A 21,849-nucleotide genomic window follows, 5' to 3' on the forward strand; every position below is an offset into this window, starting at 1 on the left:
TAACTGAAAGTGTGTGCTCTTTGACCAACATCTCCCCATTTCCTCTACCCCTCATTCCCCACCATTCTACTCTGTTTCTATGATTTTGATTTCTTTTTAAGATTCCACATAAAATTTGTTTCAGAGGTACAGGTCTGTGATTCATCAGTCTTAACACAATTCACAGCTCTCACCATAGCACATACCCTCCCCAATGTCTATCACCCAGCCAAAAAAAAAAAAAAAAAAAGATTCCACATAAAAAATATTCCATCATATATATACATATATATATATACACACAACATTTTCTTTATTCATTCTTCTTTTGAGGAACACCAACATTGTTTCCATATCTTGGCTATTGGGAATAATGCTGCAATGAATATTCATCACGATACCTTCCTATAACAAACCTATCTTAAAAGTTTGTCTGATTTTATAAATTTAAAAGTTACTTTATTTTAAATTATTTTAGGTTTAATATTATTCACAGATTTATGGATCATAGTTTTATGGGAAGAAATTGATGAATTATCTGCTCATGTCTTTTGTCCATTCTAGGATATTTGTTTTTTTATTCTTCATAATGTCTTTAGGTATTCTTTACATATAAATGACATCATGTTTTTGTTATTTTTATTACAAATGTTTACCCAATTATCCATTTACATTTTGATATTGTTTAGGATATTCTATTGATCTACAGAACTTAATTTTTAATGTAGTTCACTTTAATAATCCTTTTTTATAAGTTCTTCCTTTTTCTCCAATGCTTAGAAAGCCTTTCTCAATCTTAATATAAAGAAAAGATTTGTGTACATTTTTCCACTTGTTATGATTTTAAACTTACATTTATTACTCAACCTAAAATTTATATTTGTGTATAATGTATGGTGATATAAAAGAATGTTTTTCTAAGTCTACCAGGTCTGCTTCAGAGTATTCTTCTGCTCTGTGTCTTTTAAAATTATACCAACACTAAATTACCTTAATTATTGTAGTTTTGTATATTTTAGTAACTGATAGGGCAAGAACTATATTATTGTACTGCTCTTTGGCTAGCTCTATAAGATAATATTTTGAAGCTATAATAAACATTTTATTGTTTCTGGAATTTACACATAATGTATGATTCTTTCATGTATATCATTAAGTCACTGTGATTCAAAATATATTTGGTTGAGAGCTCAGTAGCAAAAGATATGAACCTTGATGACACATAAATCATTACAACTAAAATTATGTAGCTATGGAAATCAAGTATTCAGATAGTTCCAACCAAAATCATAATTTGACTTATCAATTTCTTTGTAAAATAATATGCTAATATGAAACAAAAAAGATTCCTAAGGTGACAGGGTATAAAGGAGATTTCTAAAATCATTTTTTGGCCATTTATGAGAAACTTTGCCATATTTATTTACCAAAACCTCTAGAATTACACACCTACAGCTTTCTAATTCTATATTATTTGTGTTTCTCCCACCGTTTAGTTTTTAGCATCTGCTACTTAGAGAAACTTAGGTTTCATTACTGTGACAAATGTTTCTACCCATTATAAATGTTATGCATCATTTTGCACATAATTACCTTGTGAAGTCTGTCATCTCCATCATAATCATACACATCTTCTTGGCCAGAACAATGATATCATTGCTGGTATCATCCCATATCTCAATCTCAGCATCCAGTTTACTCTTTACTTTCTTGAAATCAGCAACTTGCTCAGCAATCTTTTCCTTTTCTGCCTCAGGCAATTGAGTCATCTTAGCCTAAAACATGTGATAAGTAGATTTATAATCATTCCACTATGTCAAAAAGCATTTTAGGAAGGAGTGGTCATTACAGGATATTCTTAAACTTGTTCATTTAAAAACAGAGACATATCATGGTTTTTTAAAATCATATAATCAAAACTTTCTAGGCTTAATTTTTCCTATGAAAAATCTATTAAATTATAAATGTTTTCTCTAGAACTATAATGTTAAATTTGAGAATAACAATGTATAATTTAGTATCTGATATACTTAATTCTACTCCTTAATATAAATGTGAGACTTCTCAAATTTCTAATGCAATACAATTTTAAATTAATTCAGGCTTAATATAATGCATCTCATATATTAGAAAAACATATACCTTATTTAATGGTACCAATAATATGCTTCAAAAAGTAGAAGTATAACAAAACTATCTGGAAATGTCTATTGACATTATAATGTTGATTTATCCATGTATGTATATACATTCAGACAGATCCTTACACAAACACTGAATATATATTGGTAAACAATAGTAGTATACATTTATAAATCATATGTATTAGATAAGCACATTTTAAAATCATAAGGTTGTAGGGGCGCCTGGGTGGCTCAGTCGGTTAAGTGGCTGCCTTCAGCTCAGGTCATGATCCCAAGGTCCTGGGATCGAGCCCCTGGGATCTCCCTCTGCCTGCTGCTCCCCCTGCTTGTGCTCTCTCTCTCTGTCAAATAAACAAATAAAATCTTAAAAAATAAAATAAAATAAAATAAATCATAAGGGTGTATATGGGTATTCTGTACATATGAACACATTCAAGTGTGTATGTGTATGCAAACTATTTTGAGGGAAGAGTAAAAGTGTTATGGGCAGGGTTTATTAAGGCAAGCCCTCACTAATTAGCATCCTGAGTTTTGAGGTACTCTTCTCCCATGCACAGTTAACTTGCTGGGTTGGCTTAGTATTATTCTTTGGACATGTCAAATTTTGAACAGGATGCAACTTGCGTCTTCCACTTGCAATTTGAAATGTGGGAAGGGTAGAAAACCATCTAAACCACCATATTCACAGCATTAGCACCTGGGACTTATAAGTTTTTGTCAAATGAAGAATCTTGAAGTAAAAAAAAAGTGATTTGATAATATCAAGGCCATAAAATTTCATGCAACAGCCTGTGCAATCATATTCTCCAAAAAAATCCACATACGTTCTAATAGAATGAGTACATGGGCCTCAGAGGAAGTAGTTAAAATGATAAATCATTTAAGTAAATTTTACTTATTAGATTATTCATACCAAATATGTGATACCTACAATGCCTATATATTTCCAGATACTAGTCCCTAAGACATCCATATACTGGGAAATAAGGAAAAAAGCTTTGAAATATTCTGGACAAAAGGCTCAAATAGTTGAAATACACTTTATTGAATCAATAGTGTACAAGAGCAAAAAAGCTTAAATATATGAACGAAGGAATTACAAAAATGTTCAATGGAAAATCCAACAAAAAATGAAAATTAAACCAATATCAAGTATCTGTCATTTATTATCTATTTATTATAAGACTAACTCAGGGTCTAAAATAACTTGGTGTCTGTGAAATCTCAGCATTAATTATCCATGGTTCAGTTCTAACCTAGTCATGAAAATAAACAATGAGGCTTTCCAAGTTGAAGCTTCCTCTAAATTCCTTAGCATAATGTTTGACATACAGTGAATGTTCAATAAATGATAGCTATTTCCTATTCAGTAAGAAAATTGTCAAAATAAATTCCCATATCTAGCACTTAAAATTTTTATTTTTTGCATTATTTTATTTGAGGAATTAAATTAAGCAGTGAGAATGGGCTTTTAATTGATGAGCTATACAGGTGTCTCTTCCTTGGAATCTGAATCATTTGTAATTTCCTTTCCCAGGCAATGTGGCCTACTAAAAGAAAAGCAACTTTTACTGCTGCTGGCATATAGCAAGGCACATAAATGAAGACACAGCTCACTTATGTCTGAAATCAATAGTATGCAAGCACATTAAGTAAATTATAAGCTACTAACCCATTAAGGTAGCTCAAAAATCGAAATGAATTTTCTCCATCTTGACTACTGGTCATTACCATTCTTTCCATTTTCAATTAAAAAAAGTGTTTAAACTTTCAAATAATAATAGATGTAGGGAGATTCAACTGGGACCTCTTTTTACGGTCTTTGTCTCAGAGGTAATAAATCCATGAATCAGGATCTAATAAATAATATTGAAGTGTACATTGGTATATTATGGAAAATTATTCACTATCCTCATTAAAAAAAAAAAAGTTAAAACTATTCAAGAGGTGATCTGGTTAAGTGTATTCTAAGTTCTGTTCCTTGGAATGCCACTGATTTCCAATATGACCTTAAGAAAGCCCTTAACCTTCTTGTCTAAGTTTCTCCAGACATAAAATGACAGTAATTGCAGCAGCTACCCAGCTGCCATGCAGGGACCAGAGTGGATTATTTCATAGCACTGAGGCTAACCCTGTCACTCACAGGAGTCTCATCGGTTGCACTCGATTTCCTTAATAACATCTCAACTCACATGGTGAATTATAATCACCAGATGTTTACTTCTGATAGGATAAGGGCCAAAAGTTGGGCAATAATCAATAAAATCGAAAGTTCTAGTGAATTCTGACTCTCCCACAGGAGGAACAACAACATCATAAAAGGATTAAATGACTGATGCCTTTCCTGAAGATTTTTAGTGCTTCTGTGAATGATTTATTATATGCTATTAATCAATTGGAATCACTATGAACATTTCAAAATAAGACTTAAGAGAACACTTCCTATTTCGGAATTCTGAGCAAAAATTCCTTATTGGCTAATTGTGTGCAGGGTAAGCAAAGAAACAAAGCTTAACACAAATGAGATAAGTGGGATTTCTAATGTTATTGCAGGCTGGCGGTATTTCTCCATTCCTGCTCAAATCTATAGAGTACAACTGTAATATAAATAGCTATCAAAGGCTTTTTGAATTCTGCCAACCAAATGAGATTATATTGTGTGTCAACTGATTTTTGGAATCTTTTGCCAAAGACAAAAATAGCTAACATTTAGATATGCCAGACACTCTTCCAGGCACCTTACATATATTTAACTTCACTCTTCATCGCAGCCCTATGAGGTAACTATACTATTATCCTAATTTTAGTATATTATGAAACTGAATGTGCCAAAGGTTAAGTTATGAACTCAAGATTATAGTGTAGTAAGTGGTAGAGCCAGTATGGAAACTTAGAAATTCTGGCTCTAGAATTTTTGTCCTGTTACTATGTCAACAAACATGAGCAATATTGCCCACAATATACCAAAATATTCCCATTCTACTCAATGGTACTTCCGTCACCTTCTACTCTTGAATGCAATTATTCTCTGAAGTATAGCCACATATATTCTAGAATCTGTGTCCTTATCTGTAAACTAGAGACAATGATATTCACCTCACAGGTTGTCTTAGAGATCAAACGAATGAATGTGTATGAAGCACTTTTTATTTTCTTTAGTTTTTTTAAAATGCTAGCTGGTGACTTACAATAACAGACTCAGTTCTTCACTCTGTACAGTGATCCTCAGAATTCTATTTCTAATGTTATTCTCCTTTTTCAACAAACGTTGTATTCGCCCATTACCATATTAGGCATTTTCAAGTATCTATCTATCTATCTATCTATCTATCTATCTATCTATCTATCATCTATCTATCTATCTACCTATCTATCATCTATCTATCTTAATATCTACACACACACTTAAATATAATATGACATATATATAATTTATAATTTTAACTCTAAAGCAGGGGTTGGCAGAAATTTTTGTAAAGGGCAAGGTAGTAAATAATTTCTGCTTTGCAGGCCATACCATAGCACTCTACGACAATACTCAATTCTGCTGCTCTTATAATACGAGAGCATCCATAGACATCATGCAAACAAAGGAGTGTGGTTGTATTCCAAAAAAATTTGTATGGACATTGAAATTTCAATTTCATATAATTTTCATGTGTCTTAAGTATTATTCTGATTACACCTATTCTGATTTTTTTTCAACCACTTAAAAATGTAAAAAACATTCTTAGCTCATGGGTTGTACAAAAATAGTTGATGGACCAGATTTGACTGTAGTTGGCCAACATTTGCCAAATCCTTTACCCTCTTGATTTTTGTGTGTCTCAGTAGAACTGCCTGCCACCCAGTCCTGAATCTCTTTAAAAAAATTTTTCCCTTTCTTCATGTATCTGATTCTGTTAGGCAGACAGAAAGTTGGTCCATTTCATCTCCAGTACTTTTATCACTTCTGTCTCCTTGTCTGTTTTCCCAGTACTACAACTATATAAGTTCGGGTCAATTTTCTCTTTCATTTTCAATTCTTTTGTCTTACCACTTGATCCAATCTTTCTGATTTTAATAGAATTGTGTGATTCTTCAGCTAAAAACAACAGCTTCTATTGTCACCTTACTGAATAAAGAATATTAATTCCTCAAATACCATCTTTTAATTTCTTTCACTAAAGTAGAAAATTCATATAGAAAAATGCCCAAGTCATAAATGTGCATCTGGAACTATTTTCACAAACTGAGTGCATCCTTGTACTTAGCACCCAAATCGAGAAACCAAAGGTTTCTCCCGAAGCCTCCCTGGAACCTATTCTAGTCACTATCTCTAAAATATGGTCACTTTCTTGATTTCAAAAACTATAGATTTTCCTGTTTTGAACTTTATAAAAATGAAATGATGGTATATGTATTCTTGTATCTGGCTTTTATGTTGAATATGTATTTGAAATACATCTATCACGATGCATGGAGTTAGAGTATGCTTATTCTCCTTGCTCTACACACAAGAATTCCACTGTGCAAATGTACACCATCTATTCATGTGTTTCTATTAATGAACTTTTAGGAAATATTCCATTTTTTGCTGTTGATATTCTTGTATTTTTCTTTTGGTGGACATATTGGTGCACTTTTCCTGAGTATATATCGAGGAGTAAGATTACTGGGTCTCAGGGATCACCATTATCTTTGCCCCTAACTGAGTTTCAATGTCATTTTATCTTACTTCCTCTCATACACTGTGCCCTCAAGCTAAACTAAACTATTTGCTGTTGCAGGTAAATATCTTGAGATATTACCCATTAGTGATTTTACTCATCTTTCCTCTCCCCATCTTTGTTGGCCCAAACTTAATTCTATTTTCAAGCCAAATCTGTATAGTCCATCCTCCTTTTTCTCCAGCTGTATATAATTATTCTTTTAAAAATTTCAGAACATGTTATCAGTTCTCCCTTCAAGATATTCATATAATTCTCTCTTATAGTCTAATTATTTGTGAATATGTATATCTTATCTTACTAGAAGAAAGGTCTTTGAAAGCAGAATCACCTTTCAGAATAATAGTGGTCTCTCTCTCCCTAATATACATACCTACATATATGTTTATTTGTGTTTAATTGGTCTCCTTCCCCTAGAATGTAAGTTTCCTGAAAGTAGGACATATATATGATAAATGTTTATAGTTGGTAATAGAAATAGGAGCGAGATAAAGAATAGGCTTGTGGGATTAAAATTTTATAGCATTGGTCTTACATTTTCTTTGTCATCTACATTTACACACTTTTCAAGCTTCTGTCTCTAAAGGTAGAAATTACTTTCTCCTGTACATTTTTCCTGTCCACTCTCAAACTTGGGTTCTCATGATTTCTCTATAACTGTATTAAAAGCACAATCGATCTTACCTTCTTTGCATCTGCTTTTTATTTCATTATGCTCATTACTACTACTTAAAATATTAATATGCTTATGTTATTTCTTAAACACTTTCCATGATTTTCATTATCTCTTAGAAAAGACAAAGAGAAAAGAAAGAAGGTGTTATAATAGGAAAAATGCAAAAAAAAATTGTCACACAGGCCTCTGTCAAAGTTCCCACTCTGCCAAGCACTAGCTTTGTAGCAAGGAAATTAACCATCCTCAACCCCAATTTTATCACATGTTAAAATGATGATAAACTTATTATAGATTTTCTGACAATTACAATTATGTCTGTAAGTAATGATACCTGGAATATAGTAGGGACATAGTAAGTGGTACTTATGATTGATGTATATATATGCCTTCATTTGGTCTCCCAAACTTCCACAATATTGTGGGGAAGGACAGTTAAAAATATTCACCTAGCTACCTCACAGAGCTTAGGCAGGAATCAAGTAAATTATATTGAGTAAATATATGCCATAAGCAACAAACCATATAAAAATATAGAGTCATTATAATTCTCTTATTCTCAGAAGTTCCAGCATCCAAACTGCTTATTTTGCAGAAAAGGAAACTGAATCCCAGGAAAGAGAAATGACTTGAAAAATATTATCCGGCTGGTTAGTGGCAGATTTGGTCTTTAAATCCATGTGTTGTCATTCTTACCTACAGAGTTTATCAAACTTAATAGTAGCATTTATGTGCATTTGTGTGTGTGTGTTTTAATAAGCCCAAAGGCATTTGGGAAATGTGTGTGTTTTAATATGTTAGCCCGGTGATGGGTATTAAAGAGGGCACATACTACTGCATGGAGCACTGGGTGTTATACGCAAACAATGAATCATGGAACACTACATCAAAAACTAATGATGTAATGTATGGTGATTAACATAACATAATAAAAAAAAAAGAAATGTAACTAGTATAACATTTTGCTGGAGTTTAGAAAACCTGAAGTACTGCTGGAAGAAATTCAACTTCATTAAAATTTGGAGAACAAATTGATGATAAAGGTTTATGCATTGGTATTTTCAGCGTACTAAATTGTGATTTCAAACATATTCCTGAGAATTCATTAAGAAAAGTCTCCCATCATATTTTAAAATGATTTTTAGGGACTGGAATTGGACTTTGCTTTCAGGACTGATACACATTTTTACATTTTTATACATAGTTCTTGAAATTGAATTTACAAACGTATTAGCTTTAAAAAGCTCTCAGTTTCCTCATCTGTCAAAAATAACATTCTTGAAACCTCCTGAGTTACACTAACAGATCCCTTAGGTGTAAAACTGTCTCATTTTATTATAAAACTGTATAGACTTCGGGGGGCTGGGTCAAAACAATTAACTATTATATTATCAGACTTAACTGATCGTGTTCTAAAGATAATAAGAATAGGGATGATTAACATTTATTTATGCTTCTGCTGTGCCAATCACTTTGCTAAATACTTTTGAAAAGTTATCCTAATTACATAATACTAGTTAAGGTAGATATTATCAATATCCTCCATTAACAACCATGGAAATCAGGCCGATAGGGAACACACGTCTGCCTTTTATAAATGAAACCCTCCCCAATGTTTTCTTTTCTTTTCTTTTTTTCCTCATCATACCTCCCTATTTATGGTTTCATTTGCAAGGCAGTTTTTAGCACTAGGGTTATTTCTAATTAAAAAAAAAAAATAGCAATATTTATTTGTGAACCAAATGTGTGTCCTTGTTCTAGGAAAACATTAATGCTCTTTTGGGAGCCAACTGGAGAAATTTGAATATAAACTGGGTATTAGACAACATTAGGAAGTGATTGTTAATTTTCTTCAGATGTTGCAAATTACTCTGAAGTAGTTCAGAAAAAAAAAATGCAAATATGGCTCTGGCAGTATGTTAAAACTGCTAAGTCTAGGAGGTGCCTGAGTCGCTCTGTCGGTTAAGCATCTGACCCTTGGTTTCAGCTCAGGTCATGATCTCATGGGTTGTGGGATCAAGCCCCACGCCTTGGGCTCTGCACTCAGTGGGGAGTCAGCTTGAAGATTCTCTCCCTCCCCTCCCCCACTCTCTCTCAAATAAATAAATTTTTTTTTTTTTTTAACTGCTATATCTAGGTCATGGGAATATGGGTGTATGCTGTACTGGTACGTTTAAGTTTTTCTGTGTATTTAATTTTTTCAAAACAAAAAACAATGAGAAACCAAATATTTTCTATGCTCTAGTTTTGTGGAGGCATTAGAGATTTAAGGCCATACAGTCTACTCTCTTATCCCAAAATGCCATTCTATCTGCCACATCCCTGACCAGGGATGCTTCTGCTTCTCCTTAGATATATCTGAAGGTTCAATGCTGGGTTCTTTGGGACTAAGAGATAAAGTAGTCCAGGCAAATTTTACCGGTAAAAACCAGAACAATGAATGAACTTCATGACCTGCAAAAGTAATCCTCACATAGATAAGTGTGGCTGAAGGCCATAGGAAACTACTTCATTCAAGATCTTCATGTGTATGGTTATAATTGAAATATAGATAATGTGGCATAAGCCTTTCTCTAAAAAGAAAAGTTGTTAACTTATAGGTGTTGATCTGCATGGAGCCTCAAAAAAGTGGTGCTGGTGGGAATAGGTATCAAGAACCTGACATGAATATCCCAATCATTTTGATGGATGTGACCCTAGCATGGCCATGTATTTCTTGCAATATACATGTTAGCTATAGGTTTAACACCAAGCCTTTAAAATCTTTCCTCTGGTTTCTTTCTCACCAAAGCAGGTGGGGTATTATAAGTTGTCTTCCTAAACAGACAATCTCAAAGGAAAGAACATACTTTTAGCAAGCTTATGAGTATTCTGATTTAAATAGTCCTGTATATTTGCTTTTTTTTTTTTTTAACTTAAATATTACAAGGACTAAATAAATCTAAATTCAATTGCATTGTGTTTTCTTTAGATTATCATTCCAGGTTTGTAAAATACTTTTATCTTATGGTGCTGCCAAGAATAACAATACAGAAATCCTCATGTTTCAAAACTACATAGCTATGTAAAACAAAGAAACAATTCAATAAGAAAATATTGTAAAGGCTGTGAGAAACAAGCGCTAGAAGCCCATTCATTTTACTCGCAAGAGTACCCTTAGGATGTGACTCAGTGCCTAGTCATTTTTACTTTGCATACAATATAGGTTTGGTTACCTGAATTCCATACCTCTGTTTACAGTAAACTGGAAGTAGACAAAAGATGGGCTAGTCTGACCCCAAGGAAGGAAAAGAAAATCTATCAAGAAGCAGACAGAAAGCCCAGATAATTGGGGGCCTTTCAGTTTATGAATAAGCTTCCTGGCTCACATTGCAACACCTCCATCCTATCACTGTATTACAACATAGTACAATAGTGTTTGGTCATAATATAGACAATGAATCACCTAAAACATCATCATTCAGCATTTACTGATCTTCTACTGCATGGTGGAGTTATATGGCACTGTTCCTGCTCTCAAGGAGCTTAAAATTTCCCAGTGCAGAAAATATCAAGTTAGAGTTATTACATTTTGATTGGTAAGTTAGCATGCATGGGATACAATTTGAAAACCAATTCCAGTAATTATTTTTAAGTTCAAAAACGTGTATTTTGGTCCAAAATAAGTTGTTCTGTAAGAGTTCTAGGAAGTTAACTGTCTTACTTAATATGATTTTCATATATCTTTGATGGTGTGACATTTAGTGTTCATTTATAACTAATTAAAATATTTTGTTAAAGATAAAATCTTGACAAGGTATATGAATAGTATACCACTAAAATAGGTATAATTTGAAAAATAATTCTGCATCCCTACTGTTTCTTTGTTTAGTTTCTTAATTTTAATTTTGTAATAAATATAATTTTACAAAATTTATACATGCATTTTATGTATAACTGAATATAAACAATAGATTTCCCTTACAATAGTTTATGTGGATTTGAACATTTCATTCTATCTTTTTAACAATATTTTTCTTTATAAAATAATCTGGGGAATGTGGTATAGAATTTCAAATATTCATGATATTTGCTTGTCTTATGTTTACATATGTAAACCTACATTATTATGATTTAATATAGTACCATGACTGGTAATCTACATCAATACACTGATAATAACTGTCATCACATATACATGGCAAAGAAGATTGAAAAACTATTCTCATTAGATTATTGTTAAGTGAGTACGGATTATGTAATCCCTAAAGTAAAGAGTTATAATTTTGTATAATATATACCCTATCTATCACTTGCTAGGTCTTTTAAAAAGTAAATATATCTATATCTATATCTATATGTGTGTGTATATACATATATATATACACATATATACATAAATATATGATTCCACAAATATTATTTCCACTAAATCCACAAATTTTTTTTGTGTATTACCAGGTAATTGTCTGTGTTTCTATTCATTTGTGATCTAAGACCCACAGTTAACAAATTTTCATATTTTGAAATTTAAATAAAATTGAGTAAAACTCCTTATCATACATCCTTGAGAATACCAAATTCCCTCCTGCGAGAGCTCTATAAATTTCTAAGGGTTTATATTCCCATAGACCTCGTATCTGCTCTGCATTTTTGCCCTCCCTGATCTGTTGCTTTCAGTTGAGACTAAACTTCTAGTCACTCTATTGTAGTGACTCAACATTTTGAACTCTTTACAAATCATCCACATACATAATATTTGTGTATGGAAAATTTTGTGAAAGTGTTTAGGGGGTAACACAGGAACTTTACAAAGCAGGAATGAAAATAACTCAAAATCATAATTTATCTGGTTTTCATCTGATGATGTAGAAAATTAGAGAGGGCATTGCTCCCACATTGAAGACAACGGCAAGTCACAAAATCTAAAAGTTCATGACTTTTTTTTTTAACCCATCAGAGGTGTCAATAAAAAACTACATTGGACAAGTTAAACATGTACGGAAAATTTTTATACAAGACTACTGTGTAGGAGAGAGAGTTTGAACTCAATTCTGCTGAAACAAAAGGTGATAATTGACTTTTTAAGTACTGAATTGTGTTAGTAGAAAAGTACTGGGGTATTATGCTGAGCAAAATAAGTCAATCAGAGAAAGACATGTATCATATGACTTCACTGAGATGACAAATTCTTTTTTTTTTTTTTTTGATATGAGGAATTCTTAATCTCAGGAAACAAACTGACGGTTGCTGGAGTGGTGGGGGGTGGGAGGGATGGGGTGACTGGGTGATAGACATTGGAGAGGGTATGTGCTATGGTGAATGCTGTGAATTGTTTAAGACTGTTGAATCACAGACCTGTACCTCTGAAACAATACATTATATGTTAAAAAAAGAAGAAGATAGCAGGAAGGGAAAAATGAAGGGGGGGATATCAGAGGGGGAGACGAATCATGAGAGACTATGGACTCTGAGAAACAAACTGAGGGTTCTAGAGGGGAGGGGGTGGGGGGAGGGGTTAGCCCGGTGAGGGGTATTAAAGAGGGCACGTTCTGCATGGAGCACTGGGTGTTATATGCAAACAATGAATCATGGAACAGTACATTAAAAACTAATGATGTAATATATGGTGATTAACATAACATAATAAAAAAAAGAAAAGTACTGGGCAACATTAAGGGGGAGGTTGATTAATGTAATTAAGCCATCTGTGTGTGTGTTAATGGTGCTTATTAATAGAAGCTGGTAGATAGAGGCACTCTTTCTTGAATTATTACACTTCAAAGGGGTGGCTCCCAGATCCTTGAGAATATTCCTGGGTTGAAATGCTGGCAAGAGGCTGGGAGAATATTTGCATCTCAAAGGGGCACAGAAAGAATTAACAACTCCAAGTTTACTGAAGTAAATGCTCTAAGAAAAGGGAATTCAGTGATCTGTAATCAGGAAAAACCTACCTAAAGTTTACTCAAAATAGGAGAAATGTTAAGGTCATCTTATTCAGAAATCATAACACAACCAACTAACCTGAAGTCTAGGGAAAGAAAAGATCCTTGTTAGAAGAAATGCTATGAAAATCTTGCTTCTCTTGGGCAGATGATGCCATTGGACATTGGTAAGTTTCAGCTAAAAGAGTTGGCAATTTGGTTGAGCTTGGATCATCTTATGATGTCAAAAAGTAAGCAATTTCTCAAAACAAAATAAAACCAAAACCAAACCAAAACAAAACAAAACAGTGAGGACATGTTGAAAAGAAATCAGAGCCAATACAAAAGGTGGGGCAATTTGGTCAACAAAACAGGATTAAAATCCATGGACTACAATAAATATTCATGACTCCATAATGATAGAAATAAATAAGTGAATAAATAAATAATGTGAAAGAAGAGATGGCTCTTCCTTTAGTTCTAATTAATAAATGCAGAAGCAATAAAGAAAATAGAAAATTACTGTCAGGCAAACACCAACATACTACCTGTGGCAAGATTCAGCAATGCATATGAAAAGTAGTAGATAAACATTTGAGAAGAAATAAGATTTGAATAGTCTTAAAGCATTTTCCCCAAAATGTATTAATTACAAAGAAAAAATAATAGTAACTTTATTTACTATTGTTAATAGTAACAATAGTAACACTTTAGCCAAGTGACAAAGGCCAACATTCCCAGAAATGTTACTTACTGACATCTTGTACCTCCTGATATGATGGACTGAGGACACATGAATTCTATGGTATCTCCTCTGAAAATACATAACCTTAAAATAATTATGAGAAAAAAAACACCAGACAAATCTAAATCAAGGGATAGTCTATAAAATACCTGATACTCTTCAAAAGTATCAAGGTGATGAAAAACAAGGAAGGATTTACAGGAGACTAAGAAATGTGACAGCTAAATAGAATGTTGGATCCTGGCTTTAATCATAGAACAAAAAAGAACATTTGTGGAAAAATTGATGAAGTCTATAGTTTAGTTAGTAGTATAATACCAATGTTCATTTCTTAGTTTTGATAAATAGACCTTAGTTATGCAAGATGTCAACATTAGGAGAAAAAAAACATTACGAGAAACTTGGTGAAAACTATATGGAAAATTCTCTGTACTATAATTAATTTCTCTTAACTAACCACAGCCAGCTAACATGAGACTGGGTCATACATATAATGCATTAGACAAAATGCTACTGATGAAAAATGGCAGTTAGATGCAGAGTAATATGGTATTGGTAAGAAACATCTAAAACCTGGCTCATTATTGTATCCTAATTATTGTTTACCCTCTCTATTGTGGAAATAATTTTAAGATCTATTACTGACCACTTAGGCACTCAACTGGACATTGTTGTGTCCAAATATAACCATAAGTGACCAAGTTCCAGAGAGAAAAGATTTTTCTATTCCAGCTCCCTGAGCACCCACTTCTCCAACTGATTGACATTAGGAATGGTAGTGAGTCTTTAGAAGAGATTAAATGTACTTTCCAAATGTCACCTTACAGGCTCCAAAAGTGTACCTGGTCCAAATGTTACATAAAACACTGCACAATTATAAACTAATCCCACATGAATAGATCTTCTATTACAATGGTATTAGTTTTAGATCCTCCTGAAGTCTGCAATGTCTTGAAATTTACCAGAAACTGGTAAATGATTTCTAAAATTCTAAATTGACTATAAAAAATGCAGGCATACTTAGTAAATAAATGTAATTGTCTGTAAGGGTAGTGCCTATAGTAGATGTTTCCTAAATAAAAATTTTTCTAAATATAATTTTTGGAATTAAGAAAAAAAGATCATTCTTAGAAAAAGAATTCCAATTCATCTTGATGGGTTGAATATGTATTATTTGTATACACACTGCATATTTCTATTTTCCCTAAGCCTCCTTAAGCTAAAGAGTAATTTAATAAATCTCCAAGTGAATTCTGAACTGTTTTCCCAGAGACAGGACAATGTATGAAAACTCACTGGAATGTAAATAAAAACTTGAAAAAGAAAAATAAATAAATAAAAATAAAATGTTTCAGAAAATTTGTAAGATGCAAATTTCAAAGGCATGTTTCAGTGTTATGTATCTATCATCCATCTACCTATTTACATGTATTTACTTACTTAATATGATGTATAACAATCCAACTAAGCTTCCTTGGGATGTTGTAGGACAGAATACTGGGGCAGTAATTAGGAATTGGTCCCCAGAGGCTAAGACTTCCTGGACGTTCCTGACAAGATAAGAATTATCAAGAATTCTTCCAATGGAAAATGATAAAGCTTTCCTTGTGAATTTACAAAGTGAGACGACATGTGAAAAATCAACTCTGAAGAACTTACAAAAGAATTTTTCAAACTAATTTCTCTTTCCGAGATTGAGCCTTATGATATTTCACAAGAACACACACACACACACACACGAGTTTAAAGAGATTTGTCAAAGGAGAATGAAATGAGATACTCACTTCCAAAGTTTGACATTGTATTTTTATTCACTTATTATTAATAAAATGATTATGTTAGGGTGAAATAAATCATTGGAGAAAATAAATGAGAAAGGGGCATATGGATACAGTAGTAGGAAGAGGAAATGTTACCTGATAGAGAAGCACTGAGATAGATTTCTCTCATTCACTTGCTGCCCTACTTTGAACAAGTCATTTTAGACTCATCATGAGTTTTCAGTGTAACATACTGAGAATTGGTGTATGTTGGTATAATTTAACCAGTTATCATCCGGTCATTTTGATCATAGTAATTTTCAAAGTGCAGTTCAACTACACCTGGAATAGATTATAGCATATTGGCGTAATGAGTTTTGAATAATTTGTCTCCTCATTTATAGCATAACTTTATTATCTGCATTTTCTTGCTTAATTTTTTTTTTAATTTTATGATGAAGAAAAAAAAGGAGAAAACACAGAAGAGTGTTCCCAGAGAGTCACAATGTTGGTGTGTTATTCTAACGATTCAAACAGTTCTCAAAGAATTCAAGTTGAAGTGCGAAAAACAGCCAGCTCATTTTTATATATTTAAGCTCATCATAACACTGCCTATAGTATTCACAATTCTCCAAACAAATATCACAAGGCTTGATATATTCTGAAATCTCCTGCTAAATTACCTTGTCAGATCTCAATTAAAGGCCTCTTCCCTCCATATCCATTGCAGGCAATTTAATTCCTTTTATGCAGTTCCAAAGAAATTATTTTACATGGGTATTTATGTTAAAATCAGGTACAATTACTGCCTGAGATTCAAAACGTGTATAACATTCCTTTGCTGCCGCACCCATGAAAACACAGTTACCAGTAACACCTATCCCACATCAGCAGCACTAACAATCCACTAAGTTTGTATAAATTAAATCCATATGGTCAGAACACATACTGAAACTAAATAAACAAAACATAATTCTTCTTGTCTTCTGAATGTGAATTTGGAGAGGCAAACATCTGGATTAGAAAGGCACTTAGCAGAATAGAAGGTTTTTCCGTGTAAAATTCCATTCATGAACCAGAAATGAGATTCTCTGCTCAAGAGCCAGCACCTGACACTTAAGCCTAATTTAGCACTGAGGATATAGATAAAGCTGTGCTTACGGATGAGCACAAACAGATAATAAAATTAAGGCCTCAATGAGTGAAGCTTTCCAAGGTAAAACTCCAGGGTGTTTGGAGGAACCTTTCAGAAAGATATATACCATGTCTACTGCAGCCTCAATTCAAACAGCTCACAACGAAAATCTATAGTAATTAGAAACATTTTCAAAGTGAAAGATGAGATAGAATGCTTTTTGCCAAAGGTACTTAAGGAGGGGATTGTACAGGCCTACAAAATTAAAAAAAAAAAAAGTGAGGGATGAACATATGTTGCAAATTATTCTATTTTACCAAGTAAGGTCATAAAACACACAAACACACCCCCCATACACATTCAAAACAAAACAAAACAAAAAGGGTGAGGAGAAAAACTTTAACACAAAAAAACTTACCAGCCACTATCATTATCAATTTTTTTTGAAAGAAGAGTATTTTAACATAAAAATAATTAGGAAGGACCCAAAATGTCAAAGGACAAACTTTCCCAAGAAAAAATGGCTGGTACTGTGATTGGTTTCACTTCACCCCTACCCTCTTGCCACACCTCATCGTTTGGCAATCTCTTGAGATGTTTTTGGTTATCACAACTGGGGTGAAGGTGCTATTGGCCTCAAATGGGTAGAAGCCAGAGATGCTGCTAAGCATCCTAGAGGATACAGACAGCTCCCTGCAACAAGGAGTTGTCTGATCCAAGATGTCAATAGTACAATGGGACTAATGTTTTGCCCAAGGGTCAGTGGACACTGGCTCAGATTGATCCCCATGTGCTATCCAGATTATGGAGCCAGTAATATTTCTAGAATAGGCAATCAGACAGACTTGAGTGGAGGCAAAGATGATAATAAATAGGTGACACATTGTAAGCCTGAGGGCACTACTTCCTAACTTTGGGGCTTCTACCGTCCTGGCCTTAGGACTTCCAACACCCTGGGGCTGACAGACCAAGAGCCACAGATGCAGAACACACACTCTCCTCTTCAACCTCTGCTCCAAGGTAACCTATAGCTTCATTATAAGATGTTTACATTGTGGTTTTGACATCCCCACCACCACCCTCCCCCTCACCCCTGTGGGGGAAGGTGGCCATGACAGTTCCAGCAAGAACCTTGTAGGACCCCAAACTCCTCCGTCCAGTGGCAGGAGGAGTCCCTTAGATGATTGGAAACAACTCAGTCAGAGACCACCCTAGCTATGACTCATAACCTACGCAAACATAGAAAGACAAGACACCTCTCACCCCGGTGTCGTTGCCACATTTGGGCCTGCCTGCTCTCCCATCTCGAGATGTACAGTCTTTAATAAACTGCTTTGTGCTTGCTACCTTCCTTCTGGCTGTTTTTATTCAAGTGCAAATCCTCAGGTAAATCTTTCCTGCGGAATTCAAGAACCAAGACCATTCATACAATGCAGATTCTCCCACCGGTAACAGTATCTGGTGTGTCAGTCTGTCTTTCAACCTGTATTTTACTTTCGGTCATTCTTAATAATAATCTAGCAACAGATCTGCAGTGGTAAAGTTCTACACTATCAATTAGGACCAGACTGAAAAATTAGTCACTAACTGTAGTTCTAGTCCTTTGACACAGATTCCATGTGCTTACTGGTTGGTGGAATGAATTTATAACCATGGTTGTCTCTAGATAGTAAAACCGTAGGTAGCTATTTTTTTGCCTAAAATTTATTTGTACCATGTGGGTATATAAAATTATGCATAAACTGTAAATGGCATACTGGACTTTTTTTGTCTGTGTACTTTCATACATATAACTTGTATATTTATAGAATACTGTTTTATACACCAAAGATTTGAAAGTGGTATTTCTATGGTTATCCCTGAATACTACATATATATGTGATTATTTCTACAAATTATATTACAAAAATGGATCATATCATATACACTCTTCTGTTATTTCTTATTTTTCAAACTCAATATAAAGTACTTTGATATTTATACAATATAGCCTCATCACAATTTTAAATCTTTTATTTCATTATATAGACCCAGTATCAACTACTTACAAATTTTCAAAGATTATCAGGTATTTTCCATTTAGATAGATAGATAGATAGATAGATAGATAGATAGATAGATAGATAGATAGATAGATAGAGATATTCATGTTTGTATGTTTATATGCATATATTTATGTGTATTGAGTAGGCAGTGACGGATACTTTTCTATATCTCTGCAAATATGTCTGGAGGAAAAATTCTAGAAGACAAAGAGGAAGGACTTTTATAAAGGCTTTCAATGCATAATTTTAAATTTCCCTTCAGAAAGTTTACCCTAATTAATATCCCCCCAAATTGTGTATAAGTGTCCATTTTCCAAAAAACTTTTCTGACAATTGACGTCAACAATCTTTTATTTTTGCAAATATGTTAAAAGATAGTATTTCATCACTTTTGATTTTCATTTTTGTCATCTCTGATGAGAGGGAGCAACTACGTACATGTTCATTGTAAATGTGCATGTCTTTTTTGTGACTATCCTCTTCAGGTCCTACACCCATTTTTCTGTTGGTGGGAGGTAGGATGGGGGAAGTGGAGTCATTTTTTTCTTAGTGATTAGTGAAAATCTGTTTATATATAAACACTTTGTTATATAAATTGTGATCACTAGCTCTCCAAATTGATGTCTTCTAACAATTTTTCAGACTTGATCTTGTGCTTTGTTTGTTTGGTTTGGTTTATTTTTTTTTGTTCTCAGGAGTAAAGTTTGCCTGCTTTCTCCTTTGTTTTTCTGTCTTTGGTATCATAGAGAGTCCTTTATTATCACAAGATTACAAAAATAAATATTTACTCTTTTTATCTAGTACAGATTGTGTTAGTCATGTTCTTCAGTTCATTGCACACTATCAGTCCTGATAAATGGAGGGCTCTCCCTACCTCAAGATAATCTCCCTTCCCTCCTTCCTTCTTCCCTCCTTCCCTTTTCTTTCTTTCCTTCCTTCCCTCCTTCTTTCTTTTCCTCCTTCGTTCCTTCTCCTTTTATTTACCATCCCTCATACCTGTTTCTCCATTCCTTCCCCGCAAATTAAAACATATTTTTTTAACCTACTCAGGTTCACCTTGACTTAGAGGGCTCATACTTAATTCACTGCACAATATGTGAGTCCCTTATGAGTATACATTATTGCTTTTTATAAACACTATACTTGAATAAAGCTGACCATGTATTAGGCACCTATTATGTTTCTATCACTGTACTAGATCCTTTACATACATTCTTTCCAATTACAATACTTTAAGGTATGAGTTATCTAAATTGATATATAATGAATAACAATCTCAGAGAAATAAAATTACTAAAAATCATCTGGTCTTTCTAATAAAAGGAGCCAAGATCACCCCAGGAATGATGACTCTAAAGCCAGGGCCCTTTTGCTTACCCCTTGGTGACTCTTACAAAAATGGAGTTCTGCATATTTTCAGAAACTATACTCTGGAAATGGAATCCCTGTTCTCCATCACCCCATTTTACATAATTTTAAATTATTATTATATTTTATTTTTTAAAGTAGTATCCATGCCCAATATGGGGCTTGAACTCATAACCCTGAGATCAAGAGTTGCAAGCTCTACCAACTGAGCCAGCCAGGTGCTCCCTCATTTTATATAATTTTAAGAAATTTTAGCAAAAGTAGTTCTTAACGTTGTCATTTCACAGAATTACAATAACCTAATGCTACACTCATGGCTATACAATTGCAAGCAAATGGATGTGGACACCAGCTGTAATAACAGCCCTGATTCTACTTCCATACAGCTCAATTTCAAAATGAAGTTTCCCGCCATTTTGAATAAGATTTTAAGGTCAAACTTTCGTATCAGTCCTTATCTCACATAAATCTGGCACTTTTGCCAGGAGTATGCAGACCGATTTTGTTCAAGCAGTCCCACTGAAAGCCTGGTCTGTAGGAAGGGTGGCTATGTTGTCCAGGGGAAGTGCAGGAGGACAAGCAGGTCCTTGAGGCAGGTACATCTTGGTCAGTCTCAGGTCTGTCACTTCACACTATGTGCTAGTGGGTACTTACATAACCATTGTGCTTCTTTTTCTATATTTTTGAAGTGGGGATAGTAATATATTCCTCAAAGAGTGGTTGTGGAGAAATTTAAAAATTTAAAATGCCTGCAACATATTAAGCATTTGGCAAATAATTCTTATGTTATTGCTGCTGCTTCTATTATTATTATCATCAGCAGAGTAGGCAACGGTGATATGCCAGGGCATACCCAGATATGTCATGGATAAAAGACAGAACTTTTGAAAATAAATTTGGAATTTTTTTAAACTAGGAGCCTATTTTCTTGTCATACTGACTCCTCCATGGAAGGCCGTGCTAATTCCAACTTCCCCAAAAGTACACTTCAGATGCCAATTCTATGATCATGGTCTCCCATGTCATATTTGCTTAATTTCAAGTATACAATTCCTTCTTGATTTAATAGGCTATAGAAAATGACATGCTTATTCAAAGCTACATATCTACAACAGAGGACAGAGGGATAGATAGGCAATTTTAGCGCAACAGGACATTGGAGGAGTTAAACTGACATTATCAAATTCAATTTTAGTAATTTGGAAAACTTTAAAGTTCCATCAAAAAACCAAAGATCAATGCTATTCAGAGTTTTTAAAAGAGTTATTAAAAAGGCAGATATATCTTATTGCTAATTTTAAAGGACTTTTCTTTACTTTTAAGGTCTCACTCTCAAGTTAATTGAAATGGTAAAGCACTTCATTGCTACCTAGGTTCTTTATTACCTG

The 21,849-nt window shown here is 33.5% G+C and overlaps 1 protein-coding gene across 1 annotated transcript in view; it reads right to left on the reverse strand.

Annotated features, from left to right (window-relative positions):
* CTNNA3 (catenin alpha 3) overlaps positions 1-21,849 on the reverse strand; it is a 1,789,288-nt gene that overhangs the window by 152,530 nt on the left and 1,614,909 nt on the right. The window contains exon 15 of the mRNA XM_064594691.1: positions 1,573-1,754. Coding sequence (XP_064450761.1) covers positions 1,573-1,754 — 182 coding nt within the window. The remainder of the gene's footprint in view (positions 1-1,572; positions 1,755-21,849) is intronic.

Source organism: Mirounga angustirostris, unplaced genomic scaffold (genome assembly GCF_029215605.1).
Source record: "Mirounga angustirostris isolate CCGP_5_RB_7025 unplaced genomic scaffold, mMirAng1.0.hap1 SCAF_6, whole genome shotgun sequence".
Taxonomy (NCBI): Eukaryota; Metazoa; Chordata; class Mammalia; order Carnivora; family Phocidae; genus Mirounga; species Mirounga angustirostris.